This window comes from Aptenodytes forsteri, unplaced genomic scaffold, assembly GCF_000699145.1.
Source record: "Aptenodytes forsteri isolate BGI_AS27 unplaced genomic scaffold, ASM69914v1 Scaffold33, whole genome shotgun sequence".
NCBI lineage: Eukaryota > Metazoa > Chordata > Aves > Sphenisciformes > Spheniscidae > Aptenodytes > Aptenodytes forsteri.
Genome location: NW_008795037.1, coordinates 7513169 through 7528464, shown reverse-complemented (window position 1 = coordinate 7528464; position 15296 = coordinate 7513169). Strand labels below are relative to the sequence as shown.

General features: G+C 47.5%; 1 protein-coding gene across 2 annotated transcripts in view; it reads right to left on the bottom strand.

Moving 5' to 3' along the window:
- Positions 1-1478: 1478 nt before the first annotated feature.
- The window catches only part of GNAO1 (G protein subunit alpha o1), an 85025-nt gene continuing 71207 nt past the window's right edge, over positions 1479-15296 (bottom strand). For both annotated transcript variants that reach the window (XM_009276759.2, XM_009276760.2), the window contains 4 exons: positions 14647-14775; positions 13806-13935; positions 5643-5796; positions 1479-1666 (listed from right to left, as the gene is read on the bottom strand). In XM_009276759.2, the coding sequence (XP_009275034.1) occupies positions 1479-1666; positions 5643-5796; positions 13806-13935; positions 14647-14775 (601 nt within the window). The remainder of the gene's footprint in view (positions 1667-5642; positions 5797-13805; positions 13936-14646; positions 14776-15296) is intronic.

Sequence of the window (15296 nt, the reverse complement as noted above, 5' to 3'; positions counted from 1 at the left end):
CCACACCTCTCCCCCTGCCCTTCCTTCCTTCATTCCCTCTCTTCCTTGCACTTTTCCTTCCTACTCCATCACTTGGCTCAAATCAGCTCCCTGAGCCTTCCCTCGCCACTACATGGCCAGTATAAACCATCCCTCTCGCTTTAGATACTGGTAAAGAGATGCCCTGACTGGAGACAGCAAACCTGGAGCTGTTTCTCCTGGACGCCCAGGCAGGAGATGACACAGGCAAGCTACCTGCTTCTGCTCGGCCGAGGAGGCTCACAGTGCAAGGTCGGGCTTCTCAAGGGTATTTAGATGCCCAAGGTGCGATAAAGAGCCGCAAGGCTCCTGCACACCTCGCTGTCACCCAAGCGTGGTGAGGTTTCCCAAAGCACCTCTCTGCGTTTCAGGTACTCGAAGGTCAAACTGCCTACAAGAAGCCAGGGCTAAATATTTTTGGTGCACCCCAGCGTTTCAGGGCTGAAGTTTGGAAAGAGACGCTGCGTGTTCGCAGGAGCGTCGGTTGTGCTGAAATCACTTAGGCTGGGAGGTGCTTTGGGAAAGGTCGCTGGGTACTCAGGCCGGCATCCTCGCCAGGATGCCCCCGTGCACGGGGTCCCCAGCAGCACACCATCCCCAGGGCATCCTTGCTGCCTACGCTCCAGGGGTCCGAGCCCACCTGCCACCGCCCCGCTCAGCCCAGCCGCCCCGTGGCATCCAGAGAAGCGCCTCAGAAACGGGTTACTGAAACCACTAGACATATTTTAACATTAATTTTGAAAAACTTGAGGTAAAACTGTTACCAGTAACGAATGCTTTTAGACAAGGCTTAGTAGGTTTTGTTACTGTGTCCCTCTTACTCAGACACCAGCAGAACTCGATATGGCTGTTTTACTTGACCAAATAGCTGGCTGGAAAAAAGGATAATATACAAATCCGAGCTGCGGCGGCTGCGTTCAACACCGGCCCCTCCAGCTTTAGGGTAGGAACTGGAGCTGTAAGGTACCCTCAAAATGATCATGTTGTATCTAGCACTGCCCAAAGGAATAGTGTTTAAAAAAAAAAAGATAAATAACCAGGAGAATTAAAAATATCCCTTAATTTCAAGGAAAAAAAAGTTTCGGTTCCAAACTACACTGTTGCTGACCAGTATTTTAAGGCTTTGATTTTTTTCTTTTTTTTAAACTGAAGAATTTTTGTCTTTTGGCAGTTGAAATGCACTTTGTGGGAAATGCGTTAGCTCCCTCTACAGTGCTGTGAATTGGAACGGAGGAGTAGAACGAGGCAGCAAGGGAATGAACCAAAAATAAACCAAAATAAAATAAAACGGGGCTGGGGAAAGCAGAACTTCCTGCAAAGTTTTCTGGGGCAGGAGGAGGGATTTACGTATTTCTTCCTCATCATCTTCTGAGGAAGAAAAAAAAGAAAGAGAGAGGACCTGCCCGCGGGGCCGGAGGATGCTCCTGGCGGGCACGAGGAGAGGAGGGGAGGAGAGCGCTTTAGTAGAGTCCACATCCCCGCAGGTTGTTGGCGATGATGACATCCGTGACGGCGTCGAAGACGAACTGGATGTTGTTGGTGTCGGTGGCGCAGGTGATGTGTGTGTAGATCTCCTTGTTGGGGGACTTGTTCTTGCTCTCGTACTGAGCCTGGATGTAAGCCACCGCCTCCGTAAAAGAGTTGGGGCCTATAAGAGAGCCGAGACGAAAGGAAAAAGAGTGGGTTAAAGCGATCCCATAACCCTAACTCCGTAGGGTGCCTGCAAGCGCCCCATTGTAGGGACATGGGGAGCTCGTATGGGGCTGCTGCAACCCAGCCGCCCCATCTCCATCTCAGGGACGGGCACTATTACCAGCCAGGATTGCTGCAAGGGAGGAGATGCTCTCCGACTGTCAGCTCAGCTGTATTTTTATTCTGAGTTGCTGTTTATAGAGATGAAATGGAAGAGGGAGCTGAGTGTTAAACAGGCTATGATGGGAAAAACAGAAGAAATTCCACATAATGCTGACAAAAAAGAGAAAAAACCTGCCAGGAATGCGGTAAGTGCTTGACCTGGTGCAAAGGCCTAGCTTTTTTTCCTTTTTTAGATTTTTTGATTAAAGTTTCACCTTTTGATGGAAAAGAGGAGCTAGAATGTCCATGAATTGAGGGCAGTATTGGTAACTGTGCCCTCCTTTCCCTGAATCACTGACATGAAAAGATCCAGCCTCTGGGTTTTTTCTCAAACAAAACACGAAAAAGCTAATACAAAATGTCTCTCTTTTTGATAAATTAGGATCACAGCACCCTCTGCTAGAGCTGTGGCTAAAATCGCGCCACGAGGAGTTTCTTGTTTTGATATACAGAGATGTCTGTGCCAAACCTTATTAACCATCAGGTTTTGTGTTAAAAAAGCTTAAGAGCAGTCACGCAAAAGAGCAGATCCTTTCTCATCTGGCCAGCCTTGACATTGCTCACACACAGAGCTCCACTCGGGCACCTGCTGAGGTCTGATAAACTCGGTTTCTCTGGCTGGCCTGGAGTGTGGCCCTCCAGCACGGCTGGGTGCTGCCGAGTGCCAGTGTCCCCTGAGCCCCGGAGGGCTTGACATTGGTAACACTGCTAATGCTTTTGGATCCCTCTCCCTCCATGATGCTTTACCGATGGGAAATGTTGCTTCCTGCTAGAGAGAAGCTTACTTGGGCCTGAGATTTGCTGTGGTTGAAGGCAGCTGATCTGGAAAATCACTTGCACTTACATGTACGTGCATTGCTAGTTGAAGACACAAGCTCATGAAGACCATGCGACTTGAGAATATGCTTGAAGTAAGACAAGCAAAATGTTTGCCGGGAGCAGGTTCTTGCATGAAGACCTGTGTAAAGAATTTGGGAACAGTTCCACACGCTGTGCACCACCAGGAGGGCATTTTATGAGGGGGATGTTCATTGTTCAAAGGCACCAGGATTTAGATGCCGGATTCCTTCTGGGAGAGCAGGGAATCACTGATGCCAGCTTGGTTTAAAACACACCCTGGATTCTGCTGCTGCTTTGCTAAGTATTGTGGATTAATTAAAAGCATGAGTGAATTAAGGGGATCGAAACAGTCAGTGCTCCAGCATACAGCAAGCAAATTTGTGGATGCAGTCTTCTAATAATTCTCTGTCAGCAGAACTAATGGACATCAGAAACTTCATTTTATTAAAAGCATTTTGTGGAACCTACTTGTGATGTTGAAAGTCCACTTGTTTGATCATCATTAGGCTTTCATCAAATAATTCTTTTTAACTCCAGGGCAACTTTCTAGTAATGCTGCTTTTTCACAAGGCCACAAGGGCTTCATACTCTGAGCTGTGGTCAGCAAAGCAGGGGCGAGCAAGCTTAAGTGTGTGCTGGGGTCTAAAGTCTGGACTTAACGTTAGCACAAGCTAACTTGAACTTTTAATGGTATTGCTGAATGCCTTGGGGTGAGAGATTCTTCACCCCTGATTCAGATCCCTGTTGGATCAGTGGAAGGACTTTCAGCCTTCAGACTTCCAGCCCTCTCTGATGGCGCGAGAGAGACAAGAGGTCTGTGGAGGGTCCCTGGCATTGTGATAACTCCCAGCTTCCAGAACAGCACCTCGAACGAATTTAGAGCATCTTTGGGGTACTCTGAGATTTGGGGAGGACTGGTTTTGTTCACTTGGGGCTGAAGTGCTCCAGAAACAAGCTATATTTTTTTTCCTCTGCATAGTCAGCTGAGAGCTTAGCTACATGTGTACGAGGGTCTGCCTCCCCCACTGAACTCCTCTCTTAGGCTGGGATAGCTTTGGAAGGAAAAGTTACATCTAAAAAGACATATCCAAAGTTATATCTAAAAAGACATTCCCTCTTGTTCTAGTCTCTCTGCCATCAGGGATCTGTAAGAATATTATTTCAGAGTGGGATTACTGGGAGACTTCAGTGAAGATCCACAAAACCAGGTCCACAAAATGTGATCAGGAAGGAGTGAAAGGTGCAGGTTTGCTTCATGGAGAAAAGGGAAAAAGGAAGAGGGCATGATAAAAACCTTCCGGTATATAGAAGCGCTGCTATAAAGAGGATGGTGATGAGCTGCTTTACAAGCCATCCAAAAGATGGCAAGCAGGAAATTTGCAACCAGAAAAATTTGGTGTTGGCTTTATTGTGAGCTTTCAACTGTAAAGACTGTGAAATTTCCATTATTAGATCTTTTTAGACAAACATGTCAGGCATATATTGGTTCTGTCTGGACCAAGCAGACGAGTAGATGGCTGAAATGTCTTGGTAGTGACAAACATCCAAACCTTCCCTGGAGAGGAAGCCTGAAGACGTTCTTCTGAATTCAGATGCAGTCGTTCAGTTCCATGGTCATAGACCATTCAACCCAAAGCAGAAATGATGGATCGCTTTTGCCTATTCACAGTGAAAAATCAAGTGCTCAGAGATAGGAAGCTCTGGTTAATAATTTGTTGGCCTGCCCAGAAATGTGACGCTCTTGGTACTGCCGGTTCACAACTACGTTTCCTGACAAAGAGATCTGCTTCTCTGTCTGTCGGCTTGATTCATCTAGATGTCTCCAGTGAGCTTAAATAATTCATGACGATAAAAGTTTATTTTTATGCTGTCTCGGAATGGTAATGAGGGTTCGTGGAAGCTGGCGAGATGCAGTGGGAAGCGGCGGGGTGCAGCTGCAGCCTTTGCACGGGTGATGTATTCTCATCATTAGCAGGTCAGATGCCAGGCAGCTAGCAGAAGCGAGGGCTTCTTGCACGCTGCCCTGTTGCAGAGCCTCTGCTCTGATCTCCAAGTCTCACTAAGGCCTCCTTCTCCCCAGCCAAGCTCAGGGCATGGCTTGCTGCGCCTCTTCCCTGTTTGCACTATGGGTTAAGAGGTGTGGGTGGCCAATGCATGAGAAAAGCAACCGCCTTGTTTTCTATCTGCATTTGACTGGAAGCGTTTCCATGTCCAGATGCTTGATGTCAGCGAGCCTGAGAGCGAGACTGGGGACCTCCTAAACTAACGTAATAAAAATTTACAGCTTGAGCTGAAGCAGCCAAGCTGTGGGACCTGCTGTCTGCACGCCGGAGGGCTGATCCTGCAGCCCCTCGGTGCCTGGCAGTGGGGTAGTGGCCAGGAACCGCAGAGTTGTGGTCAGTCAGGACCCACAGGGAAACGTGATGGGTTATGAAACAGCAAAGCTGGACTCCAGCTGAGGACAGCCTAACAAACCCTGTGTGTTGGTTTCCCGGAGACCAGTTACCCATTTGTAACGGTTAAGCTCACTGCGTCTTTCTGAGAGACCTGAAAGAGGGTTCATGTTCCCGAGCGACGCTGGGAACCAGGGCATGGGTTTAGGGAGTGTGCTGCCAGCCCCACACCTGCAGGTGTTGGCTCAGCATCGAAACCCCCGTGGGGCAGAGATCAAACACCCTGCTTGGTGGTGGTGGCCCTTTGCTGGCAAAGAACTTGGGTTTAAGTCATCCTCACGCTTTAAGTGGACCACTAAACATGGTGGGGGTGATCCTATGGTGTTTATTGAAATAAAACTTGCAGGGAAGCGAATGGCAGCTCTAGCCATGCATCTTTAGCCTCATTGCCTGCAATACACCACAGTATCAGCCTGGACGGGAAACGCTCCGTGATCCCTTTGCTATGCATTCCTGTACAGCCAGCTTTCTCATTACCTGTATACTCAGGAAAGCAGATAGTCAGTGGAGATTTCTTAATTTTCTCCTCAAATATGTCCTTCTTGTTTAGAAAGAGGATGATAGATGTATCTGTGAACCATTTGTTGTTGCAGATGCTGTCAAAAAGCTTCAGTGATTCGTGCATGCGGTTCTGCAACAGAAAGGAGAAATCACATCAGGCCAAAGACAGCGACTCGGGGATGTTCAACATGTAGGGAAATCTAAAACAACTAAATTAAGGAGGAAAACAAAAAAGAGAAAAGCTACGATATACGTAATAAATTCATGTATACATACAGCTGAACGTATACATAGACAGATGCAAGCCCTATAACATTTGGCATACAGTTAGTAACTTAAGGGCATTTAACTATACAGAGCTGTTTTGATTTTGCATAGCATATAATTTACAGGATCCCAGCTCATAGAAATCATCATGCACCATGCATGGATGGGGAGTTACTTTTGCCCTTTGATCAGATTTATGTGTCGGTGTAGCTCATGCAGATTTTCTAAAACGTTTTCATTAATTTTTTAATTTTTTGTTTTTACTTTCTCGAGTGTGTGTAGCACACAACTGGTTGGATACATTAACCAAGGACTGGTAGATCCTTGAATTAATCTAGAGTTGGAAGCAGACATCAAGGTGACATAATTTTGGAAATGACCTTGCCGTGACCTTTGCCTGGTTTTGTTATTTTGTTTAGTGTTGTTGTCTGTTGTTGGGCTTTTCATTTTTTTAATTTTTTTTTTAGTTCTCTTGGAAGATGGCTCAACAGAAAGTGTCTGGCAGAGAGGAAAAAAAAGTGAAAAAGGAAGAGGAAATAGTACAAAAAGGAAAAACGTAGCGAAGGGCATCTAAGAACAACGAGACTAGAAGTCAGGCAGCTACCACTGATGTTAGCTCATGCCTCTAGAAGAACATTAGCTACTCGCCAGCAGAAGAGCCATACGTTCAAGTGCACGCACAGCGAGAAGTCAGCGTTTTGGTTATAGGTCATGCAAAAAAACGACACAGGAAAGGAGAGAGATAAGAGGAATGAAAAAAACAGACCAGTTAGAGAGTTGCAAAGTCCGCCACATGGTTTTATGGTGGTGGAAAGAGCTCACGGCAAAGTCAACCAAGTGTCATGTTCCCTGCTGCTTTCAACTCTCAACTCGGTTTTTCTTTGTTTTTTTTTTTTTTTCTCGGTTCAAGAGAAGCTTCATACCTGCCAAATTTGGTTGGTCTCTCAAATGCTCATTTTTTGGCCTTTGTTTGGCTAGATAAGGTCAGACGGCCGAGGAAAAGCTGTGAAGGTGCCGAGGCTGGCGATGTTTGGCGCGCGAGGCCGACGCCGGAGTGCGCACGCCGGTCGCGTGGCCATCTCTCAGCCGGGAGCCGGGTAGCGGAGAGAGCAGGCACGGTGAGGACGAAGCACACCCAAGAGTCAGGGGTTATCAAAGGCAAAGCATGGTACAGACCAGACCGGCTCCTCGGCTTTTCCCAGCGGCATCTCCTTGGGACAGCACTCCCCAAACCCGCTAGTGCACATACGAGACTGGTTACAGCGACCGCAGGAGATACGCAAGAGAGAACAGGGCTGCACAGTCTTGTTGCTGGAGTTTTTTTGGGGCGGGTGTAGCGTGTCCCCCCCCACCAGATTTGGAAATTCAGAGTGGTGCAGGAGACAGCCGGGGGCTTTCACCCCTCTCCCGCTCCATTTCACACCCACGCTGGCAGCATAATTGAGCCCAGCACTTTACCGATTAACGCTTTCCTTTTCATTGATACACTTTAGCTGCTGCTGAATGTTTTGTTTAGATAAAAGTGGCTCTGGGGATGAAGGAAACATCCGATCTGACCCAGAGTGAAACAGGACGCGCGCGATTTGCTGTACCGTATACCACACACTTTGCTACCAGACTTGAAATGACTGAGCATCTCCCCGCCGTGCATTGTACTGACACACGGGGAAGACGCGGTCATGTACAAATGTAAAAATGTATTTACTTATTGGGTCTCAGTTGCAAGATGTTCGCTTATCTGCATCATCCCGTGTCTGTGTGCTGTTTTTTGCTAACCCAGTTTGTACTGGCTGGTGGGGGGCCCCAGAGCAAAGCTCCTCTTTGCTACTTATGGTGTCAAAATTGTAACCATGTAGAAACCTGCAAAGGTTTTGTACAGGAGTTCCTTGGCTACCCAAAGCCTTTGGGAGGAGAGAAGAAAGCGGAGGGCGGTCAGGGGAACAGAAAGCAAATACAATTAACTGTTTTTTAAGCAGGGTCCCTCACAGAACATTTTTAATGACATTTTTATCACCCTTGCTGATTTAAAATAAAAGCACGGAGAAACACACGAATGCTGCTCGTGGGTTAAACCCGTACCTCATCTGCAGCAGCCATCAGCCTGGAGGTCACCGTACTTACCACGCTGCCCCTCGCCAGCGCCGCCGTACCACGCTGCACAGCCCCGGCGGGGAGCAGCGGTGTGCAACTGCACCTCGTGGCACGGGAAGCACGATGGGTGACATCGGTTTTGGTTAAGAAATAGAAGCTGAGGACTTCTCCTGAGCTGGGCTTCGTGGTTAGGTGGAGCTGACTTTCCTACAGTAGCAAGACTACATAAGGATCCTACAGAAATCCTTCTGCTTTGCTTATATGGTTTGATTAATTTGCGTTAATACCTGTTAGGAAATGAGAGCGTTTTCCCAAGAAACAGTGACTCCTAGCGTCCAGTCGTAACCAGAATATACACACAGCACAAACCAATACATCCCTGTAGAAAATGAGTTACAGTAAAAATCCTCTATTCCTTTCAAGTTCCAGAAACAAGTTTCGAAGCTTCCTAAGGCTGCCTGACCCGGCTTTCTGGTCTCTACATGTTGCTTTTTCCCCCAGCTCTGCCGGTTAGCTGAGTAAATATAACCACCGCTCTGCCCACTCCTCCTTGTTTACCTGGGAAAGGTTCTGGTCTTAAAATCCATCTTTTCCTTCCCCATCACTAAAGAGAAGGCGACATTATTCAAAACCAAGGAACCGCTTTCCATGCGTGGCAAAGGTGCAGAGCAATATTCCGGTGAGCCGGTACAGATGCTCCTGTTGCCGTACCTTGGTGCCACGTTGGAAATGCTGTTGCATCCCAGGAGGACTCCCAGGAGCCCACGCATGGACGCAAGCTGTCCTGGTGCCGGCTAACATCAGGAATGCCTCGCTGCCTCCCTTGCCTTTCCCATCCTAACTGTTATTAGTTTAATAGATGTTTGTAGGAGACCTCCAACAGCTCAGGCAGGCCTTGGCTGAGATGTGAGGATGGGGAGGCAGTCTCCGGGTACCACATGTAAAAGGACAGGCTGCTGCTAAAGGAGGAGTGAGAAGTTAAGGCCCCCAAATAATCCCCCTCCTACCAGTAAATCCACAGTGAAAGACCCTTTTAGTCCCTTAAAGCTTCCCCAGGGCCCCTCTCAGGAGCATCTGTGCTGCTGTGATGGGGCAGATGCGCCCACTCTGCTAGGAGGCATTAAAGATCACACTTCTCATACTTTTATATGAAGTGATATAAATTATTTCACCTGATTTTGGACCCATTGTGCTGCTTTTTCCTACTTTATGTTGGGTCTATCATTAAGGGAAGGGCTCTTGAAACATTGGCTTCTTAATCTCACTTCCTATTTCAAAATCAGTATTATAAATCCTTACGCCTGCAAATGCCTTACACCCCAAGAAGGAAAGCAGCCCCACCAGCCACGTTACAGAGGAATAACCACTCGCCCATACAAATTAAATGTCCAGTTAACTTTTCCTGTGCAGGACAAGAGACAGAATTGCTTATAGCTGAGTTCAGATGTCATTGCACAACCGTGTTCCCATCGCTGAGGTGAAGGGCAAACAGCTTTCTACTGAGTGTGAGGGAGAAAGAATGCTGCGGTCAAGACTCTGCCCAGGCAGAAACACACTCATAAACCCCATCTTTTTTTCACCAGAGCATGGGAGGAGACCTGGTTATTTCTGCAACACACAGTTGATTCAATCTTTTTTGTTTTCCTTGGTGATTAAGTGCTAACTGTCATGCGAACTATAAGGACACTGACGGTAATCCTAAGCACAGAAACTCCATATTCCCCCTCCTGCTTATATTTCCCAAGATGCCCAAGCCACTTCCACTTGCTTTGTCACTCCTAAGGCAATTTCTGAGCACTGCAATTCAATTTTCCTTGCCCAATGACAGCAGAGACAGCACGCTAACCAGGTCATGCAATGAAATACAAACCAACAGGCCAACACTAATGCACATCAAGAGTCACCAGCACAGCGCCTTCAACCCACCCCATGCTCAGCAATGGCAACACGAACAATACTTCCATGTCTTGGCTAGATATGGATGACCTAAATATCTTAGTTTCAGAGGCAGCAATGTGCAGCATGAACATCTCCCTCTCTTGGCATGACTCCTTTGAATTTGTGAGGAAAAAACCAAACAGGATGGTCTCGGTTCCCACAACAGGTCCCATGCCATTGCTGTATTTTTTAAAATTCCTTTAGGAATTCCATTTAGAAGGAACAATGCAAGTCTACCTTTGTTAATCGTCTTCTCCAGTTCTACCGATTAATACGACTGCTGTCCCTCTCTCCTCCCAGATTACAGATCTGAGGCTTTTCCTCCTGTAACCTCAGCTTATAAAACATAAAGATAAGTCACAAATGAGCCAAAATAGCCTCGTTATGCAAAGACATAATCCATGGAGTTGTTCAGTCAAAGCAGGGTGTTCCTACTGTGTACAAATATGGCAGAGCCCTGCAACTCCTTGTGATGGACGCGGTAAAGGCAGATGCAGAGGCGGGTGTTATACCTTGAAGACAGTGTCCTGTGAGTTGGATGGGCTGGGCAGAGGGTGTAATTTTGCCTTGTGAGCTCTAGCTGTGGGCTGTGGCTGGCAGCAATGGGACTGGGTGAAGGCGCTGCTTGAATTTCCCTGTAGGTTTGCTCCTCTCCCCTGGGAGCCAGGCACGCAGGGAAGCAGTTTAGATCTCCAACAGCGGCGTGAAAAGGTGTTTGGGGCAATGGGAGAGGCTGGATTCAACAGCACCAGTGGTTTCTATGCAAAGCGTGGTCTTTATGGGTGTATGGGCCTAGAAATCACAGATGCAGAAAGTTTTCTTTATTTTATTTATGTCTTTCTGATCCGGACACAGAGAAGTACATGCTTTCCTCCTTTCCCACCGTGTTGCTCTTTGTGGCAGGGAACTGGAGAGAAAATATATCCCTTATAAAAGAGTACCTGGTCTTAGGGAGTGATGGCTTCGCACACAATAGCCCTTTTTTAGCTGCTGCAGGAGGATGGGTGCTCAGTCTTTTAAAACAAAGAGTGCAATAAGCCACAAAAAAACTTTACAAGTGTAGAGCTGTGCTTTAATTTTAAGGGCAGGGACAGGTCAGGGGGCATTTCACCCAGCCTTGTTTAACCAGCTCTTTGCTCAGTCTCTTTTGAAAGGATTCACGGTAAACCTGTTGTTCATGAGCTTTTTTCAGTGAGACAAGCTGACCCTACAACTACACTGGTCCCAACGCTTGCGCTAACCAAGCTTAACAAGGCGAGCCCTTGCTCTGTGTTAAGCTGACTTTATCTGAACTGCAGTTTCATCTGCCTGAAGTGCGGTTTGACTCAGAGAAGTGCAAAAAGACCCTGTGAAATCCTGTGATTATTGTCAACAGGGCGCCGAGCGCATGAGGAAAAGCTGTTCTCTCCACGCACTGGCTTTGCAAGCATTTTTTTGGGCACCTGAGATGCAGTAGGGCTGCTTCCCTCTCATGGCTCCACGCCAGCAATGAAAGCTCTACAAGCCTTTTCATATTCACAGAGACATCTGTACAGCCCCCAAACCTTCAGTGGCTTAATACAGCTGGAAGTGCCTGGACCGTAGTAAGCATCTCTATAGAAAATGAAGATGGAGGAGCAGCATCCAGCTCACTCTCTCAGCTGCCTCCTCTTTGTGTTTTCTAAGTGAGAAGCAATAAAAGCTGATTTACGTCATTAAAGCCAGCAGATGTGACGGATGCAGACAGACGGCAAGACTGAAGAGATGCTGCTTCTACTGCTGAGTTTTTGGAGAGGAACCACGTTAGCAGGGAGGAGAGCGAGTGCTTGGGGGTTCAGCTGGGAGAGGACCGAGTCTGTGGGCGCCACGTTTTCCACCTGCCATTTGTCCTGGGGGTATAATAGGGCAGACAAGATCCGACACCGTCTTTTTTTCCTATTTGCATTGGCCTTGCTCAGGGTTGTTTATTTGGGTTAGGCGGGGGCGTCCTGCAGGCACGGCGGTGGCGATGCCGAATCCTTTCCCCGTTTACACCGAATGTGTAAATGAACAGCAGCTGCCTCTGCCCTCCTGCTGCTCAGCATCCCCAGAAACGCTTTGTGAAAAGGGATTGAAATAGCAAACAAATGTCAGCTTGCCTGCTTTCCGGACGCAAGAGCAAAGTTGGAGCTGCTCAAATCCCAGTGTCTGCAGCAGGGCACTTCAGGGGGGTAGGCTGAACTGGCACCCTCCTCGTCACCAGGGTGGTACTGGGTGATGGACAGTCACTGGCAGAGCTCAGCATCCCCAGGAAAGATGCTGTAACCTCCATCTCAGAGGAGCTGAGTTAAGGCTGACATTTAAAAAATGGCATTGGCTTTCAAGCCCTTCCATTTTGTGCTCTGTGGCTTTGAATCACAGGCTCTGGCTTGTGTAGACTGGCGCCCAAAGGTGACCTGTATTAAAGGCTACCTTTGGCTTCACGGTTTGGTTGTCACAGCCCAAGTTATACCTACAGAGCACCTTGCTCTCTGCTCAGATCACAGCTTCGCTCCCTGCCCCCTGGGTCTGCCCTCTCCCTGCGCATTCTTCTTTATCTCCTGGGTGTGTTTCCCCTGCCCAGCTGCAGAGCTCTACGGCATTGAGCTAATGGCTGGGTTTTTCAAATCATGTCAGGAGATTTTGGTTCCTTCCCAGTAAATCCTACAGGACTGAGCATCCTTGAGCATGTCAGGGCCAGGGTCAGAGGGAAGTGACAACTGAGGATTATAAATAAGCAGACACGAGACAGTGTAGGGTGTCTCAGTCAGTCTGGAGGGAACGTAGTCGTGATGTTAATATCACCCTGAATTCTGGCATCAATACGACCCAAACAACCAGGTGACTTCATCAAACAGTTTGCCAGGGCTCATAAACCTGTCTCAGAAGAGGCTAGAAACCACAGCCCTGCCCTTTTTGGGAAGACACAACTGATACCTAACTGCAATCTTTCCCTCGATTCCTTCCTCATCAACAGCTTTCTGCAAGCCTGACAACTTTACCAGCAGGGGAATAAAGACCCTCAGAGAGAGAGCTGGCAGGAGAGAGCCCTCCATGCTGCCGCAGACTGGGCACAGATTAAATCATTACCAAAGCCTGAGTATGGCCTCCGACTTCTTTTCGTTAGACAAAGGCAACTGGGTGCTGGCTCAGTCATCGTTAGTCCCAAAAGCATGCGTCCCACACACACTGAATGAGCAGCCAGAAGACAGTAATGAGTCTTCTTGCATCCTTTCTGTGTATTTAATTCACTTGTATTAATTGCACTCTAATACTAGGGAGTACACAGCTCCTCACTAGCTTTGTTTCCAGATGGTATTTTGAGCCTAATGTCACAGTGGGAAGTCATAAAAGCTCTCCTAGAGCAAATTACCTGAGGAATCAAACAGTTCCAGTCTCACTCAGGAAAATGAATTTCTGTAGCCTGAAGAAATAGGTTATACTCCTACCCCGAGCCTGCCTCGGGTGTGCATGGCCGTCCTGCACCTCTGCACCACGGCATGACCGCTTCCTTACGGTTGTTTTAAAAGCCCACCTAGCTATATCTCCTCTTTCTGGATATAGGGTCCCGTTAACATTTTGAAAACACACAGTTCAGCTAGAAAGGAGAAATAAAACACTGCGACTTTACCAGTGCAAGGAAGCGTTACCTGGGCATGCAGGACTTGATTTTGAAAAGTGTGGAGGAGGACAAATCTCCCCAGGATTTCAGAGTCAAGGGGGAGTGACTGACAAAAGCACATTACTGTAGCACCCCAGTGAGCATTCGGTGATCTCTGAGCAGTTGCTGGCTACGCAGTATCCCATAAAGAAGTGTCGGGGCCTCCAAGACCCAGTTAGACTCACCGTGGTTTCGTCTTCATGGAGCACCTGGTCATAGCCACTCAGCGCAACGCAGAAAATGATCGCTGTGACATCCTCAAAGCAGTGAATCCACTTCTTGCGTTCTGACCGCTGGCCCCCGACATCAAAGAGCCTACAGCACAGGAGAGGGCCATCAGCACGCGCTCTTTCTTTGTTATGAGGAAACTTTAGCAGTCTTAGCATTTTCTGACCATACGGTCCCTGGAAGGCCCCAAACACAAAGCAACTTTAACCACTGGCTGGGTCTTCTCCAGAGCCTGGAGCCGAGGAGGACCAGGAGGAGCAGTTACAGCTAGGGATGTGGGGATTTGTGGGAGAGCCTCAGCAGCGTGCTGGGTCCCAAAGGGTATGCGGAGGTGGAGACCGCACGCTCTTGAGTTTTATATGCTCTAAATATTGTGTGTGCAGCTTTCCGTCTTCATGCCCTCTTCTCTCTACTGGCTGGCATCATGAAGGTCAATATATAGCGTTAACCACATGATAGACCCACATGTGATTTTAGGGAAAAGATTTGGCCAAATATTATTATATTTATGAGGCTTGATCGGACTTGGGGCCAATCTCATATTATACCTCCCAACAAAGAGGTGTCGTTTGGGTTAGAAGAAGGTACCGTGAGCTCCTATTTTAAAGGCAGTGATTTTCAAGACAAGATTGCCAAACATTGCATAATGTTGACCCTCAGAAACACCGTGTCCTCTGCAGTGGGAGCCATCCGTGCATTAACCAGCAATTTAACAATTTCTCCTTTGGGAGCTATGGGGAAACCCTGTGACAAATAGATACCCTGAAAATTTACCGGTACGTGCAGTTTTAGACTAACCTGAAGTGGAGGTTTTTGAATGTGAAGTGGGTTTCTACGATGCCAGTTGTTTTGACCCTGGTTCGGAGGATATCCTGCTCCGTGGGCTGGTAGTCTGCAGCTCCGATTCGATCTAAGCTGTCTAGGTAGCTAAGAGAAGAAGGGAAAAGAAAGAGAAAACAGGTAAGATTAAGACACACAGTAATCTTTGTCAATCTCAGATGAATCCTTCAGCTTCCTATTAATCTTTTTCAATCTCATTTTTCATGGCTCAATGTACTGTAGTTAAAGGAAAAAAAATCCTATTCTGGGGAAAAAGAAACGTTAACAAACCCCACTAACCTAAGCATAAAATCTGATAGTGAGCTGAAAGCAGGAAATTAAGTGTGCGTGCGTTGTGAGCCCTGATTGCAATCTGTGAAAATACACAGTTTTAATATTACTTGCTATTTTTATTCCCTGGGGGACGAAGGTCCCACTTGGTCCATTGTGCTGGATGCTGTACACACACGTGCTTTTCTGTAAGGGTTTATTCAGATAAGAGGTTGGAGCATATAGGTCTCACTCCCAGAACAGACAGGTTGAGTCACCTTTGGGAGATGCCTCTGTCTCTGCTGGGAAAGGAGGGAGCTTGCTCTGACGAGATGCCTTGCTTTCAGTCAGCTCAAATG